Source organism: Melitaea cinxia, chromosome 17 (assembly GCF_905220565.1).
Source record: "Melitaea cinxia chromosome 17, ilMelCinx1.1, whole genome shotgun sequence".
Lineage (NCBI taxonomy): Eukaryota > Metazoa > Arthropoda > Insecta > Lepidoptera > Nymphalidae > Melitaea > Melitaea cinxia.
In genome coordinates, this window is record NC_059410.1 from 5,261,587 (window position 1) to 5,278,920 (window position 17,334).

Consider the following 17,334-nt stretch of genomic DNA (forward strand, 5'->3'; position numbering starts at 1 on the left):
TTCATTTTTAATTTTTTTTTAATTATAAAAATATCTAATATTTAATCTATTAATTTGCAAACAATGTCTCTTTACAGGTACAGATAAGATATGAAATTTGTATATGTATTTTTAATTAGCACTATCAGGGGTGGCTACGCCAGACCCCGTAAAGGGTCACAATTATTTAACACACCATAATTGTTGAGATGGCAATCTGTAAGAGACAATGAAAGTTAAAAAGTTAAATATTAATAAATATGTAAGCTAATTAAATCTGTTTTATTAGTATTACATTTTATTTTTCAATGATTTATTAAATGTTAACTAAGTGAAAATAATATTTAAAGAGTAAATAATTAAGATTAAAAATTCTAATAAGATAAAAGGCTATTATGTACAATCGAGGACTGTAGGTTAAGATAGGTTAGGGTTATTTTTTTTTTTTGTATAACGAAACTGTCTTTAAACGTTGTACTTTTTAAGTTAGATAGGTTAGGGTTTTTTTTTTTTTTTTTGTTAAACGAAACTGTTGTTAAACATTGTACTTCTTAAGTTAGATTGGTTAGGGTTAAATTACACTTCTCGATTGTACATAATTACCAGATAAAATATGCAAGCTAATCTTCAACTTTATTAGAATTACACAATGATTAATTAAATATTAACTAAGTGAAAACAATGCATTGGCCATTTAAATTCTTGAATTTTTAATATAGTTCTTATTTATTATGCAAACAATACCTGTAAATGGAAAAACATATGGTGAAGTAAATACAAAATCTCATTTAGAGTAAATTTAAATATTACAAAAAATTACACTTGTTGAAAGTAATTCCTCATTTATTTAAGTCGGTTTAAACTTTTAATTTATTAAGTATTTTTTTATAATTAATAAATAATAAAATATTAAGCAAAGTATAATTATTATCAGTATCAATAATTGTGTTTGCTCGCAAACGAAAAAAAAACCGACTTCAATTACATCGAAGAGTAATACAACGTAGATCGACGAAAAAATAGTAATACTTTGTTCGTATTCCATATAACGCGACATTATAAAATTGTAGAATTATATAATGTTCTACTGTTATTTCTAACATTTTGTTAGCGATTGTAGGCAGAAATTTCATAAAAGGCCCGTCGTCGATTCGCGCGAAGCGCTGACATCGCTTATTACGGCGGGTTTTTTAGTTGAAGCGGATTTATATTGAATTACGGTTTATGTCTTTTTTATTAAAAATATGTAATGTTCATGTTTTCACACAGCTCCGATGCACGACTGGAGTTTACCCCTTCAGATCAACTGTCTGAATAGGCACAAAAAGGCTTACTAGTCTAAGAAATATATTATTACTATATCTATCTATCGGAACCTAATTGCGTTATTAGAAAACGTCTGAATGCCATCTCTAACAAGGTCATTCGTTCAGTAGATTTTACTGTTCAATTTTTTCATTCCGGGGCCTTAAATGAAAATCGATTCTTAAGGAGAAAACTCCAAAAACAGTCAAGTAAATACGCCATATCAGATATAGCTCAAAAAGTTCGAGTCAAATCTCAATTATATTTAAATGGGACCACATGACAAGCACCACCTATCGATTAAAAAAAGAATTATCGATATCGGTCCACCCAGTAAAATAGTAATGAGGTTAATATAACGTTGGTCGACGTAAAATAGCCAAGTAAATACCCAGTATTAGCGATAACTCAAAAATTAAAAGCTCAAATATATTTATAACGAATAAACTGCTACTCTCTACTCTAGTGGAATATTGTAATTTGATCGATAGTGAACGAAGTAATTTCATTACATTTTGATAGATGGCGTTGTGGCAAAGTATTGAACATGACCACAGTCGTCTTAACATCGTCATGTAAATACGTGTCATCAAAGATTACTCAAAAATTGCTCATTATATCTCAATCATATTTAAAACGGACGACATGACAAGTATTAGCTTTTGATTTATACAAAAAAGATCAAAATCAGTGCACCCAGTAAAAAGATATAACGTATAATACAACGTAGGGTGACGAAAAAACCGTCAAGTAAATACGCAATATTAGATATAACTCACAAATTACGAATCAAATCTCAATTAAATTTGAATGGGACCACGTGACGAATAGTAGCTTTTAATTTATATAAGAAACGTCAAAATCGGTGCACCCAGTAAAAAGTTATGAGGTATAATACAACGTAAGGTGACGAAAATAATGTCAAGTAAATACGCGTTATCAAAGATTAATCAAAAAGTAGTTATCAGATCTCGATAAAATTTATATGTGACCACATGATAAACATCAGCTTTCGATTAAAGTAAAAATTATCAAAATCGATACACCCAGTAAAAAGTTATTGCGGATTTTCAAGAGTTTCTCTCGATTTCTCTGGGATCCCATCATCAGATCCTGGTTTCCTTATCATGGTACCAAATTAGGGATATCCCCTTTCCAACAAAAAAAGAATTATCAAAATCGGTACACCCAGTAGAAAGTTATGTGGTATAATACAACGTAGGTCGACGAAAAAAGCGTCAAGTAAAAACGCATTATTAGATATAATTCGAAAAGTAGTTGTTAGATCTCAAATAAATTTAAATGGGACCAATCGGCACACACCACCTTTCGATTAAAACAAAATTTGTCGAAATCGGTCTACCTGGTCAAAAGTTCTGATGTAACATACATAAAAAAAAAAAAAAAAAAAAAAAAAAAATACAGTCGAATTGAGAACCTCCTCCTTTTTTGGAAGTCGGTTAAAAAGTAAGGTATGTATTATCATCAAAATATAATAGGTTTAAAAATTAATTGATTACTAAATAATATCTGATATCAATAATATATTAGTAATCTATTATTTTTTTTTACATTGAGTATATTTAAATTCTAATATTATTAATAAAATACGTATTTCGGTACCTTTACATGAAAACAGCTGCACAGTATTCCTCAATCTTTGAGACAACAAAATACATCATAATTTACGTATATTGATATAACAACATCCACATAAAAAGTTGTTAAGATATTACTAAATCGTCATTAAATTTATGTAAATTTTTTTACTTTGTAAATCCGGAATTTTTAATTTTACTAATTTTAGCATTAGATCACCTTGACAAAAAGTCAAATTCTGTCAAAGTGACATTATGAGAGTGGAGGGTAGAAGTAGAGGAGAATCATCTGTGTATACAAAAAAGTGTCTGCCGAATTGCATTAAATTAGGGTGGCGCACAGTGGGCTGAAATTCACGTTTCATAGACATTCAAATTTATTTTTTCAAGTGACACTTTTTTTGCTTGAATGCGATTGAGAATAACTGCTATATGCCTTATATAATGAACTTTCAGGTTTATAATCGTAAACAGCGCACTTAGAATTTTTTTAATTTTTTCTTGTATGGAGTCGACATAATAAATGATGATATCTCCATAATCGCACAATTGCGCCTAATATCCTCTTAAGTCATTAAAATATAAATTATTTTTGATTTTTTGACATACTTCATGCTCAGGTAAAACGTGCGTTTTTTTTAAATCTTTAAAAAATTTACCAATTTTGTTTTCTTTATTTTTTGGTTTTTAACAAATATCAAGATTTACATGGGTGTATATATACTTTACATTTACTCAATTTAATTATGTGCTATATAAGAAAGTGAAATTAATTAAAAAACCATCATCATTACAGCCTATACAGTCCACTGCTGGACATAGGCCTCCACAAGTTTACACCAAAAATAACGTGAACTCGTGTGTTTTGCCCATAGTCACCACGCTTGGCAGGCGGGTTGGTGACCGCAGGGCTGGCTTTGTTGCACCGAAGACGCTGCTGCTCGTCTTCAGCCTGTGTATTTCAAAGCCAGCAGTTGGATGGTTATCCCGCCACCGGTTGGCTTTTTAAGTTCCAAGGTGGTAGCGGAACTGTGTTATCCCTTAGTCGCCTCTTACGACACCAACGGGAAGAGAGGAGGTGGCTATATTCTTTAGTACCGTAGCCACACGGTAAAAAACCATATAAAGATTTAATTATTACAATAAAAATATAATATAACTAGCTGTGCCCGCGGCTTCGCCCGCGTTGTAATCAGCTTGTCACAAAGTTTTCCCGACAAACTTCCAGTGAAACTCTCATCAAAATCGGCTTAGCCGTTCCGTAAACCTTCCTCTTAAAGCCCTCTCTCCATTGGTTAAACCGCATGACAATCCGTTCAGTAGATTTTGAGGGAATCGATCACATACGCTTTTGGGCCTTTGTTTTATAATACACTAACTCTTGCCTGCGACTACGTCCGCGTGGTTATGAAGATATGCATTAATGTTAAGATGCTTAACGCAAATTATTTTTTTATTTCAGTCACTTGAAATGCTTATCACTCTGAGTAACTTTTTCAAAGGCACAATTTAATATAATTTAATAGTTATTTTTATAAAACCTCTCTATACACCACATTTTTATTTATTTATTTTCAGGCTGCAGTATAAATAACCTATCAGGCTAACTTATAGCTGCTGTATATGTTTCATACAAACTATCAACCCCAATTAAAACCACTGAGCGGTGGAATATCTCAAAATTCTTTCTTAGCGGACGTCTATAGCTAACTATAATCTACCTCCCTGCCAAATTTCATCTTTGTCGATACCTCTCGATCGCTGGATGGTGAGTCAGTGACCTTTCTCCTTTATATATATAGATTACGATGTATTATTTGGACACTTCCTCACCATCTATAAAGCATACATTTTAAATTTCATGTCTCTTACCTTAATAACATAGGACTTTCATACAAACTTCCAACCCCCGTTTTATCCCCTCAAGGGTCGAGTTTCGTAAAATACATTCTCAGCGGATGTTTACACCTATAAGGAATCTATCTGCAAAATTTCAAGTTTCTAGCTGTTATAGTCTCGGAGATTTCGTGATGAGTGAGTTAACCTACCATACCTCGTTTTAACCCCAAAAGGGAGTTGATTTCTAAAGATACATTATCTGAACACCTTCTCACCATCTATAGAGCATACATGTTAAATTTCAAGTCTCTTACTTCAAAAACATAGGACTTTTATACAAACTTCCAACCCCCGTTTTATCCCCTTAGGGATCGAGTTTCATAAAATTCGTTCTCAGCGGATGTTTACGCCCTATAAGGAGCCTACCTGCTAAATTTCAAGTTTGTAGGTGTTATGGTTTCGGAGATTTCGTGATCAGTGAGTCAACCTACCATCCCCCGTTTTAACCCCAAAAGGGAGTTGATTTCTAAAGATACAATATTTGAACACCTTCTTACTATCTATAGAGCATATATTTTAAATTTCAAGTCTCTTACTTCAAAAACATAGGACTTTCATACAAACTTCCAACCCCCATTTTACCCCTTTAGGGGTCGAGTTTCATAAAATCCGTTCTTAGCAAATGTCTACGCCCTATAAAAAACGTATTTGCCAAATTTCAAGTTTTCAGGTATTATAGTTTCGGAGATTTCGTGATGAGTGAGTCAACCTACCATCCCCCGTTTTAACCCCAAAAGGGAGTTCATTTCTAAAGATAAATTATTTGGACACCTTCTCACTATCTATAGAGCATAAATTTTAAATTTCAAGTCTCTTACTTCTAAAACATAGGACTTTCATACAAACTTCCAACCCCCGTTTTACCCCCTTTAAGGGTCGAGTTTCGTAAAATCCGTTCTTAGCAGATGCTTACGTCTTATAAGGAGCCTACCTGCCAAATTTCAAGTTTGTAGGTGTTATAGTTTCGGAGATTTCGTGATGAGTGAGTGACCTTTCGCTTTTATATATATTATTATAGATTATAGATATGATAAAATTAAATAAGGCTATTAATATATTATTTTTATTATTGCCTTTTCTGTATCACTATCTTCAGAGCCGAAAGCAAAGGCAGAGTTTATTTTTGCAGTATCCCTAAACTCGAATTCAGGTGTTTGAAGATTCAGCAGAACAAATGTTTCAGAAAACACATTTTTCTTTTTCTTTCGTTGGGCCTTACTGCTTAATTAAGTAGATCGGACGAAAGAAGAAGGCAATTAAAAATATCTTCATTGGAACTTATTCTGTTCTTCTTACGTGAGTGATGTTCTCTAAATCTTCTGAAGTCTTTGTTCCTCGCTTCTGAAGCCTGTTCAGATAAACTCCCAAACGGTACTTTTGCGTTACAAGCGATAATTTTGGCTCCGTGAGCAGTATCGTGTGCACTGTTGATAGCATGTAGTACCAGTTGTATAATTTTATTAACTTTTCAGCAGTTATGTACGCATATTCTCTAAATTTCGAAACATTGATGGATTGACCTGAAGTTATGGCTTGCAAAATTACAGAAAATCTTTGGATCAGAATTCTACAGAAGATGACTTGATGGAACTCGGATTTTCTTCTCTACATTCGCGCATCAACATGATGGAATGTCTTTTTCATATCGCATCTTAATTAGATATTAAGAAGTGGTCTGCTAGAAAAGAAAATGAGAAAGCCGCAGTGGATACAAGAAACTATCTAAGCCAGGTTCAAAACGAAACTAAACCTATTAAGCGATATCTTAAGATAAGGTTATGGCACAACTAACGACGGGAACACTACACGACGAGTTTTTGAATTTCCTCTAAAGATTGCGGCTATCACTGAACTAGACAAAGATCTGATTCGAAGATTTTCTTTCCGAAGATTCATCTGATCCGAATCCGATTTACTGATCCGAAGATTCATCTAAGTGCTGGCTTTGTAATACACAGGCCGAAGATGGGCAGCAGCGTTTTCGGTGCGACAAAGCCAGCCCTGCGGTCACCAACCCGCCTGCCTAGCGTGGTGACTATGGGCAAAACACACGAGTTCACGTTATTTTTGGCGTAAACTTGTGGAGGCCTATGTCCAGCAGTGGACTGTATTAGGCTGAAATGATGAAATGATGATAATTCATCCGATCTACTTATGAATACAAAGAAAAAGAAAAATGTATTTGCTGAAACACTGGATCTGCTGAATCTTCAAACACCTGAATTCGAGTTTAAGTATATTGCTAAAATAAACTCTGCCTTTGAGTTCGGCTCTGAAGATAGCGATATAGAAAAGGCAATAATAAAAATAATATATTCATAGCCTTATTTAATTTTATCATATTATATTATATTTTTATTGTAATAATTAAAACTTTTTATGGTTTTTAATGAATTTCACTTTCTAATATAGCACACAATTAATTTGAGTAAATGTAAAGTATATATACACCCATGTAAATTTTGATATAAGTTAAAAACCAACAAATAAAGAAAACAAAATTGGCAAAATTTTTAAAGATTTAAAAAAAAAACGCACGTTTGACCTGAGCATGAACGATGTCAAAAAATCAAAAATAATTTATATTTTAATAACCTAAGAGGGATATTAGGAGCAATTGTGCGATTATGGAGATATCATCATTTATTATGTCGACTCCATACAAGAAAAAATTAAAAAAATTCTAAGTGCGCTGTTTACGATTATAAACCTGATAGTTCATTATATAAGGCATATAGCAGTTATTCTCAATCGCATTGAAGCAAAAAAAGCGTCACTTGTAAAATAAATTTGAATGACTATGAAACGCGAATTTCAGCCCACTGTGTGGCGCTACATTAGCATCAGGGCATCTATATCTATAGGTGAGTAAGGTGACCAGAGCTCCTAGGGGGGTGGGGGGGATTAGGGATTGGGTCGGCAACGCGCTTGCGATGCTTCTGGTATTGCAGGCGTCTATAAGCTACGGTAATCGCTTACCATCAGGTGAGCTGTACGGTTGTTTGCCGACCTAGTGATATAAAAAAAAAAAACTTAAATCACAAAGCAACATGGAGGGGAGTAGCCATGTACAGGCGTTCCCCTCTGTCAAGGTATAAGTCCAAATGGTCCCACGCGTACAATAAAACTAGTTGCAGCCGCACTAATCATTAGACTATAATAATCTAGTTGCGCGATTGAATCAACGTCCTTCAAAAAATGCCTAATGTTCTGTTTTTTAGAGATCTGTCACGTTAAATTTACTAAAAGATGTCGTTATCTTTCATATGTAAGTATTTTTTAATTACTTTATTATTGTATACTTCTTTTAAACCTTTTATAATCTTAAAAATTCCAAAATGTTATCGGTCGTGTTTTTTCGAATTTGTTTACCAACATAGGCCACTCGCCCTCGTACAATATGCAGATCTGTCGCGCGACTGATCCGAGCGTGATCCGAGTCTATTTCCGAGAAGCTGCTGTCACCGAGCGATAGTGTTGTTACCGGTTTGTTTGTAGATAGTTATCAATAAAAACGGCAAAGGCAAAGGAGGGGAGAGACATATTCGAGATACTGATTTATTTATAATATTGCGAGCTTAATTTTAATATAATATTGCGAGCTTAATGTTAACATACATAGTTTTACAATACTTACGAGTAGTAACACATTTTACTACAGTTACTTAATGTTAACTTCAACCATAATGTTTTATATTAATTTTTGCAAGTTTCCTAAAGATCTAAATTTAAGGCATACATGGAATTTTTTTTTGTAATAACAAACTAACCTGACAACAATAGAAGGAAATAGTGTCATTTTCTCAAATCGTTTCAATACCTCTGGCTTTCAAGTGTGGAACTGGCAAGATTAATAATGAAAAATATACCGGCACAAGCATTTTTTTCTTAATGAAAACAGAATACCTACAAAAATGTATTCGTCATATTTATAGAAAACTAATTCATTTTAAAAACCAGTAATAGATACAACTGTCACTGGTTTTTAAAATGATATATACATTTAGTTTATTTTTGACATGATAATTATTGTAGTACATAATAAATAAAGTCCATCTTTATAATAACACCTTATCTTTGTATCACTTTAAAAACCTAATTTTTCCCTAACCGACTACTTGAATTTATCTATAATGCGTATCGACAGTTACAACCACGGCTGTAAGCAACTTGTCAGTGTAGTTGCGGCATGTCGTTATACTGTAATGAGTAATGACACAGAATGTATCTATGTGTGTCTGAAAAATATAAGTGTGTTTTTAATTTAGTATGTGTGAGTTTCGTTGTGACAGACGATTATTTTTGTGTGGGAATTAGATAAAGTGTGCGTGTCAGTGATTTCCCCCCGCAAAACGTGACAGACTGTTTTGTATCGGCAAAAAAACGCTGTGGCGACTCCCCTCCGTGTTGCTTTTGTCTTAAAGGAAGTGCCAAATATTCGCTTTAGAGTAGGTTTGAGAAATAAACAAGGAAAAAAAAACTTCTGCTAAGTTAAGGCGCGCTTTTCAAAATCCGAATAAAGTTGGAAACAACATATAATTTTTTCAACCGACTTCAAAAAAGGAGGAGGTTACTCAATTCGACAATATATATATATATATATATATATAAGGAAATCAGGATCTGACGATGGAATCACAAAGAAATTGAGAGGAATGATGAAAGAAGTGCATTTCTTAATTTTTTTCGTCTACGTTGTTATTCAATCGCGCTTCGTACACACTGAAAGAGCTCCTAAAACAGTGGACTGACGACACTCTCGAGTCTCAACTGGAGACGCTAACAGCGGATGCTTCAAGTGACTATTCCTTATGGAAGATTGCAAAAAATTATGACAAACCTCAAGTAGCAAAGCTTCCACTTAAAACAATTATTGGCTGGCTAAAGACTCTACAAGAAAAAGCTAATGCCTTTGCCGAACACCTAAAAAAAACCTTCACACCCAATCAAGCGAACGCAGAAGACACTGAAGAAGAAATTAACACAATTCTTTGTCAGGATTATCACATGTCACCACCACCACCTTCAGTAACATTTAGAGAAGTGTGTAGAACTATCAAGAACCTGCAAGAAAAAAAGGCACCTGGATTTGACTTAATTTCGAAAAAAAACCTAAAAGAACTCCGTAAAAAGGCTATCGTGTTCATAACAACTCTCTATAATGGAGTCCTTAGAGTGCAACATTTTCCACAAATATGGAAGGTATCAAAGATTTTCATGTACACAAACCGAGAAAGCCTCCAAGTGATGTCTCTTCCTTTAGACCGATTATTCTGCTGCCAATCCCATCTAAAGTCTTCGAAAAAATACTGCTTAGGAGAATTCTACCAATCCTTGAGCAATATAAGTCTATACCCAACCACCAGTTTGGCTTCAGGTAGAAACACTCAATAGTAGAATAAGTTCATCGGGTATGCGACAAAATAATAAATGCCTTGGAGAAAAAAAAATGCTGCTCATCAGTGTTCTTGGATATACAGCAAGCCTTCGATAGAGTCTGGCATAAAGGCCTGCTATACAAACTTAAGTCATGCTTGCCACACTCGTATTATCTGCTCTACACTTCGTATCTGACACATTGGTTGTTCAGAGTTAGAGAAACAGATAAGTACTCCAAGTTCTGTGAAGCCATGGCTGTTGTACCTCAAGGCTCCGTACTAGGTCCGATGTTGTACACATTATATACTGCAGATCTACTAGAAGAGAAAAGTGTAACAACCGCAACATTTGCTGACGAAACAGCCGATACCAGCGAGTAATACAGATCCGGTGGTTGCCTCACTAATGCTGCAGAGTGTATTGGATTCTGTCACCAACTGGCTAGATAAATGGAGAATAAAAGCTAGCCCATCCAAATCTGTACAGGTAACAGTTACACTGAGGAGAGAACTGCCCCCCCAGTTCAACTAGGAAATACTGTGCTTCCTCATCAGGATTATGTAAAGTACTCAGGCATACACCTGGACAGACGTCTGACCTGGAAACAACACATAAAAAAGAAGAGAGATGAGCTCAACATCACGCACAGAAATCTTCTCTGGACTCTGGGCCGCAACAGCAAACTTAGCTTGGACAAGAAACTTCTTATATACAAAGTTATTTTAAAGCCGGTATAGTTGTACGGAATCCAGTTATGGAGCAATGCTGCTAAATTTAACATTAACTTCATACAAAGAGCTCAAAACGGTATTCTACGCTCGATAAGTGATGTGACATGGTTCGTCGCGAACTATGAAATACACAAAAACCTTGGAATTGAAACACATTCACAGAAGAGATTCAAAGGCATACCTCCAAGTATCGGGAACGACTGGAGCGACTGGAGCGACGAACTAGGTGTTGCATTGACGACAAGACAACACAAAAAAAGATGGAAAAGAAAAACTATCCTACAATAATAAAAATAATAATAGTAAGCAATAGATGGCTCACTGGAGCCACACTGTACATGTCCTGCATTCAAACAACAGATCTGCTAAAAGTAAAAAGTACAGATTGCAGACAATTTAATAAAAAAAAAAACGTTGTATTACTTGTCGATTTCATTGAAGTCGTTTTTTTTTCGTTTGCCTGCAAATCACAGTGTTGAGTCCAATTTTATTTATTTGTATAGATGTATAGATATGCAAACAAAACCTAAAAATATAACTTTATAATTGTAAATTTTCTATTTTTGTTATGACAGGAAACTTATATTATATGGGTAGGTGTAAAAACTTCATTATAGCAGGGATCTAAGAATCAAGGAATATATTTTTTCGTTTACTAGCAAACACATTTATTGCATATCATTTAACAATTTAACGATTACTGAGATGAACTTTTTTTTTTTGTTTCGGTATTTACGCCCACTTGAACAATTTTTCACAACACAAATTTTACCCATAGTGTTTGTGAAATGTTTCGCCCAATGTTTTCAAATACTAAATATCTACAACTTTGTTATTGAACTTTTTTTCATAGGACTTGTAGTTTAGCCGAAAAGCGAGATAAAGCGTTTTTTACCCTTACCCTTTTTTACCCCCACCACTTCTCGACCTCGCCCGTAATCGCCCGTAATTTATTTTTCCTTTATTTTCGTTGTATTTTCTTCCTTTCTTAATGACTTTTATCCTACTATAAATTTTTTCACTTTTTACCATTTTCAATTTTTCAAAGACAAAGCACTGGTCTACAGATAGTGTAACTATACAAGCTCTGTTGAAAAATTTTAACGTCAAGTCGTCAAAATTGTCAATTGGTTGGGTAATCATAAGAAAACATAATTTTCGTAGCTTAAAGGAAAGGAACTATGTTTAAGGTATTAAGTGGCACAACTAGGTTGTCTAGGACGGCCCTGACCAGGTTTGTGTTAGTTAAGGACATTGACTATGATATGTAGTTTTTATGTAATATTTTTTATTCTTAATTATCTCTTAGGTCTCTGCCGTCTTTTTCCACATCTTCATCACGTCTAGCCTCCGAAGACCCAACAAGCCGTAAAGAGGCTCCGATTATTAGCAATGAAACTGTACTAGCTCGTCCTGATGAAGTTAAGGAAAAAACTGTTCATGACGCCACTATTGCGGTGTCTGCGAAGGTAAGACCAATATTCTGTATTCGATGTTCTTAATTTGAAAAATATTGGAATTTTTAAACAATACTTAAATTAAAAGCACAATTGAGAGCAGTAATTATTATCACTGTTATTTTGTGTACTTTCTTCAATCATTTTTATTGGACTATTATCCATTAAATAAAATAAATGAATAATTGTCTTTAACATACACTCAGTCATCTGTTCCTAAAGTATGCAACTTAATGCATGTGTTAAGTCAAAATCAAAATAAACTTTATTTTAATAGGCCCCATGAGCACTTTCGAATTGTCATTTTACAAATTAAAACTGTAAAGTGATTATTATTTTTGGAAAAGTAAAGCTACCACCAATTTTAAATGAAGATTCTGACGGGAAGATTCTTACTATTAATTTTTTCTGCAGAGAATATATCTACTCCTTTGAAAATAATGTATAAAACGTGTTTTAGAACAAAATTAGTAATAACTTGCAAGAAATATAGCGTCACTAAGTCCACACATCATTCACTTCACATCATCACACATATCATCAACTTTGTAATACTGCACCCCCTAATATGCTTTATCTATTTTTTTTTTTTAAATAAAAACTTTAAATTTATATTGAAACAATTCCAAAATTGCTTGCGGGATTTTATTATAAATGCGAATACCAAAACCCAGAAAGGAGACGTTTACTTTGAGCAGTCGGAAAGTTGGACATACAATTTTGTTATTCCTTCTCTAATTAATATTCTGGTGAATATACATAATATTGTTTTAAATATGTTGTGATACAATTGATAATATGTTTACCTTTTGAAAAATATCCCATAGTGAGACTCGAGCTCCAAGATCATAAATGCCATGAATAGCCCTTTTTTTGCAAAATAAATACAGTATAGGTAACAGTGTTACATTTAAATATGTTTTTCTTCTAAAAATATAAGTAAATATAATTCTACAAATAAATAGTACTCAGGTGGTACACACTCGGACTCAGGTGGGAATTGAACTGATAAACTAACGGTCTAGTCATAGTGACATTGTTGAAAGACATTAAACTATCTTTAGTTTCAATTATGGTATAAGTTAGTCTTTTTTTTTCTTTTTTGTTTTTTGGAAATATTCAAACAATTGTTGGCAAATGAGAGTCAAAAATATTAATATTTCTTAATGCTTGGCAATCAATCAATATTTTTATGCACTATTTTATTAAATTAATTTTTTTTAATTAAATTATATATTTTATGTATCATAAAATTAAGTACCGGGGTGACCGAGCTCAGCTTGGTTTTTAAAATTAAAAAAAAAAAAAAAAAAAAATATATATATATATATATATATATATATATATATATATATATATATATTTTAATTATATATATATATATTTTAAATGTATGTTTGGGGATAACTTCGTCGTTTCTGAAAAGATTTTGATAATTCTTTTTTTTGTTGGAAAGGAGATGTTCCTGGTGTGGTACCATGATAAGGAAACCAGGATCTGATGATGGAATCCCAGAGAAATCGAGGCAAACTCTCGAAAATCCGCATTTTATCCGCAACTTTTTACTTTGTGTACCGAATTGAAAGCCGATGTTTGTCATGTAGTCACATTAAAATTTCATCGAGATCTGATTAAATTTTTGTAGTAATCCTTGATAATGCGTATTACTTGACTATTGTTCTTGTACCTACATTGTATTATTTGTCGATGTAATTGAAGTCGATTTTTTTTCGTTTGCCTGCAAACACAATTATTATTTATTTTATTACTATTAAATACTATTAAATTAACGCAAAATAAAAATATAACGATAAATTAAAAATTGATACAAAATACACAATTACAAGATTGAGAGTAATTGCTTCTCAAAAACTGATAGGCGTTCCAACAAATCGTGTTTTTTTTTTTTGAAAAAAATACGAATTACATATTTATAAAATATGAATAATATATTTTTTTTTACCGACAATAATAAAAAATATAAAAAATCAAAAATAAAAAATAAAAATAATTAAAAAATAATAATGATAAAATATGAATAATATTTTGCGATTTTACCGACATAATAATAAAAAGTAAGAAGTGCCTATTTAAATAAAAAATAAAGAGTGCAATTAGAAAAAAAAGAAAAAATGATTGATCAGGGACATGGGGATTTGAACCATGATCTTTTCGGTTGATCCCGACCTGCCGGTTTCCCACCGAGCTATTGCAACTAAGTTGACAGATGCGAAATTTACCTAGAATTCGAATTCTAACGATATTTTTCACTCCCTAAAAACAGGGATAAAACGACATTTTCTAAAAATGAATCCTAGCTAGATGGATTTATCTCCCCCGAAACCTCCTATACACTAAATTTTATGAAAATCGTTGGAGTCGTTTCCGAGATTCAGATTCTATATATATATATATATATATATATATATATATATACAAAAATTGCTCGTTTAATAGTATTAGATACTCTAAAAATTATCTATAATAAGTAAAAATTTTATTTTAAATGAAATAATCTTGGTTAAATAAAAAATTATTTTCAGGTTGACATAAGTCCTATAACTGGTGTGCCAGATGAACACATCAAAACACGACGCGTTCGTATTTATCAACCTTCCAAGAACGCAATGCAAAGTGGTACCAGTAACACTCATCACTGGGAAATGGAATTTGATACACGTCAACGATGGGAAAATCCTTTAATGGGGTGGACGTCCACTGGTGATCCTTTGTCTAACATGAAGATACAGTTTGCAACTCCCGATGAAGCAATCGAGCACTGTGAAAAGAATGGCTTAATCTGGTACTTAGATGTTCCTAAACGTGAAAAAGAATTAAAACCCAAGAGCTATGGAGTAAATTTCGCATGGAACCGTCGTACTAGAGTTTCCACCAAGTAGATGCAAATGAAAACAGGATTTCATTTAACTTTATTTGTAGACATTTTACAAGGGTAATGAAAGTTTCTAAATGAGAACTAGAATTAATTACTTTCGTAATGTTTGTTACTTTCTAAAAGTGTATTTAGTTTGTTGTTAATTAAATATCAGGAATATATATTTTTGTGTTATGCTTTTATAATGACTCTTATTTCAAATATTAATTAATTAAATGAACACAATATTCATGATACTTAAAAAATAAAATGATATTCTTGCCAGTAAGGCAATATGAAAGTGTAGGTAGGATGTAAGTGAGGCTACTAACATTAAAAATATGGATAGTAAAATGTGCACACAGATTCTATTTCTGCCTTATGCCTATTATGTATTATGAAAATTCCTTCTTAGGGGATGTCTCGTCTATAAGGAGCCTACCTGCTAAATTTCAAGTTTGTAGGTGTTATAGTTTCGGAGATTTCGTGATGAGTGAGTCAACCTACCATCCCCCGTTTTAACCCCAAAAGGGAGTTCATTTCTAAAGATAAATTATTTGGACACCTCACTATCTATAGAGCATAAATTTTAAATTTCAAGTCTCTTACTTCTAAAACATAGGACTTTCATACAAACTTCCAACCCCCGTTTTACCCCCTTTAAGGGTCGAGTTTCGTAAAATCCGTTCTTAGCGGATGTCTACGTCCTATAAAGAGCCTATCTGTTAAATTTCAAGTTTGTAGGTGTTATAGTTTCGGAGATTTCGTGATGAGTGACCTTTCGTTAAAGTTATTTCGTTAATATTACCAATGTTAAAGTTTATATATATTATTATAGATTATAGATATAGAATATAGATATAGATTTTCACTAATAACAAGAACGCACAAACGAAAAATTAAAAGTGAATTGTCTTAATATTACTCTATGGAATGTTGCGATTACGCGACCATGTCAAAAATCGTAATTATTAGTACAAACGGTATCGAATTCAAGACAATTTAATTTGACAGGTTATTCTTAGGCAGTGCCTAATTTCGTTGTTAATCCGACCAATGTTAAAAACACAATACTTTGTTCTTATTTCATATGACGCGCGCGACATTATAAAATTGTAGGATTATGTAATGTCTTACTGTCATTGCTAACATTTATTAAGCGATTATAGGCAGAAGTTTCATAAAAGGCCCGTCGTCAATCGCACTGTGCACACGCATGTCTTACAAAATTATTGTAATGTTCATGTTTTATATATCATTTTTAGTAACATGCCAGGGTAGACAGTGCCTTTCCGCCTATATGAAATGCACGCTACGGATTATGTGCACATCTCTTTATAGGTGTAATTCGTTTTGTTTTATTTTTATTTCTAGTATAACGCATTTTTTCAGCATAATGATGAAAAACAAATGCCTTACCCACAAAAATACTCAAGTGTTAAACGCACGTTAGTTGCACGAGAGAATGATAGAACTGTACAAAGTATCTGACTCCACTTATAAAGGACACTATTTGTTTATCATAAACAACAATCTTTATTAAAAACTAGTTGACCCGGCAAACTTCGTATCGCTATAGTAGTTGTTTTGTGAATATATTACTTAAAGATTTTCTTTTAGGCAAACCTTCTCTTGACAAATACAATAAAAAATAAGCTTTAAAGCGCTTTAGAATTGATATTTTACCAATTAAAATTTTAAAATGATTATAACTTTTAAAATTAAATTTTAAAATTTAACTTTTAAATAAAAACATTTGAATAAATACAGTTAGGAGTCGATCATTCTGTATATCTTACAACTTAAACCCAAAACATTTGTTGAATTACATTAAATGACTAATGATAAAACACGTTTGACAAAGATATCAGTTTTACTGCCATGGATTGCAGAATCGGCGTAAAAAGTTGCAAAATCAAAAAGAGGCAAGTTCTATTTATTTCAAAATACTGAGTATTTGTTTGAAAACAAGCTTTAAAGATCCATGACTATACAGTGTTTCTCATAATAGTTTTAATATTACTGCCACATTGCTTTATTATCTGAATTTCTATTGTATTGTTATATTTTACTATGTTTTCATAGGAAAATACTTATTATTTAGGGCACCT

General features: G+C 32.6%; 1 protein-coding gene across 1 annotated transcript; it reads left to right on the forward strand.

Moving 5' to 3' along the window:
* The first annotated feature begins 11,961 nt into the window (after positions 1 to 11,961).
* Positions 11,962 to 15,426, forward strand: LOC123661904 (NADH dehydrogenase [ubiquinone] iron-sulfur protein 4, mitochondrial). Its single transcript, XM_045596837.1, has 3 exons — positions 11,962 to 12,125; positions 12,201 to 12,360; positions 14,892 to 15,426. Exons 1-3 carry the CDS (start codon positions 12,073 to 12,075, stop codon positions 15,246 to 15,248), a joined length of 570 nt encoding a protein of 189 aa, XP_045452793.1. The 5' UTR covers positions 11,962 to 12,072; the 3' UTR covers positions 15,249 to 15,426.
* Positions 15,427 to 17,334: the final 1,908 nt, after the last annotated feature.

What these genes read in the sequence shown, in the direction of transcription:
- LOC123661904 (XM_045596837.1), top strand. Translation starts at nt 12,073, where the DNA reads ATGTTTAAGGTATTAAGTGGCACAACTAGGTTGTCTAGGACGGCCCTG. An exon ending in TCTAGGACGGCCCTGACCAG is followed by an intron (nt 12,126 to 12,200) that starts GTTTGTGTTAGT and finishes ATTATCTCTTAG; the next exon opens with GTCTCTGCCGTCTTTTTCCA. An exon ending in CTATTGCGGTGTCTGCGAAG is followed by an intron (nt 12,361 to 14,891) that starts GTAAGACCAATA and finishes AATTATTTTCAG; the next exon opens with GTTGACATAAGTCCTATAAC.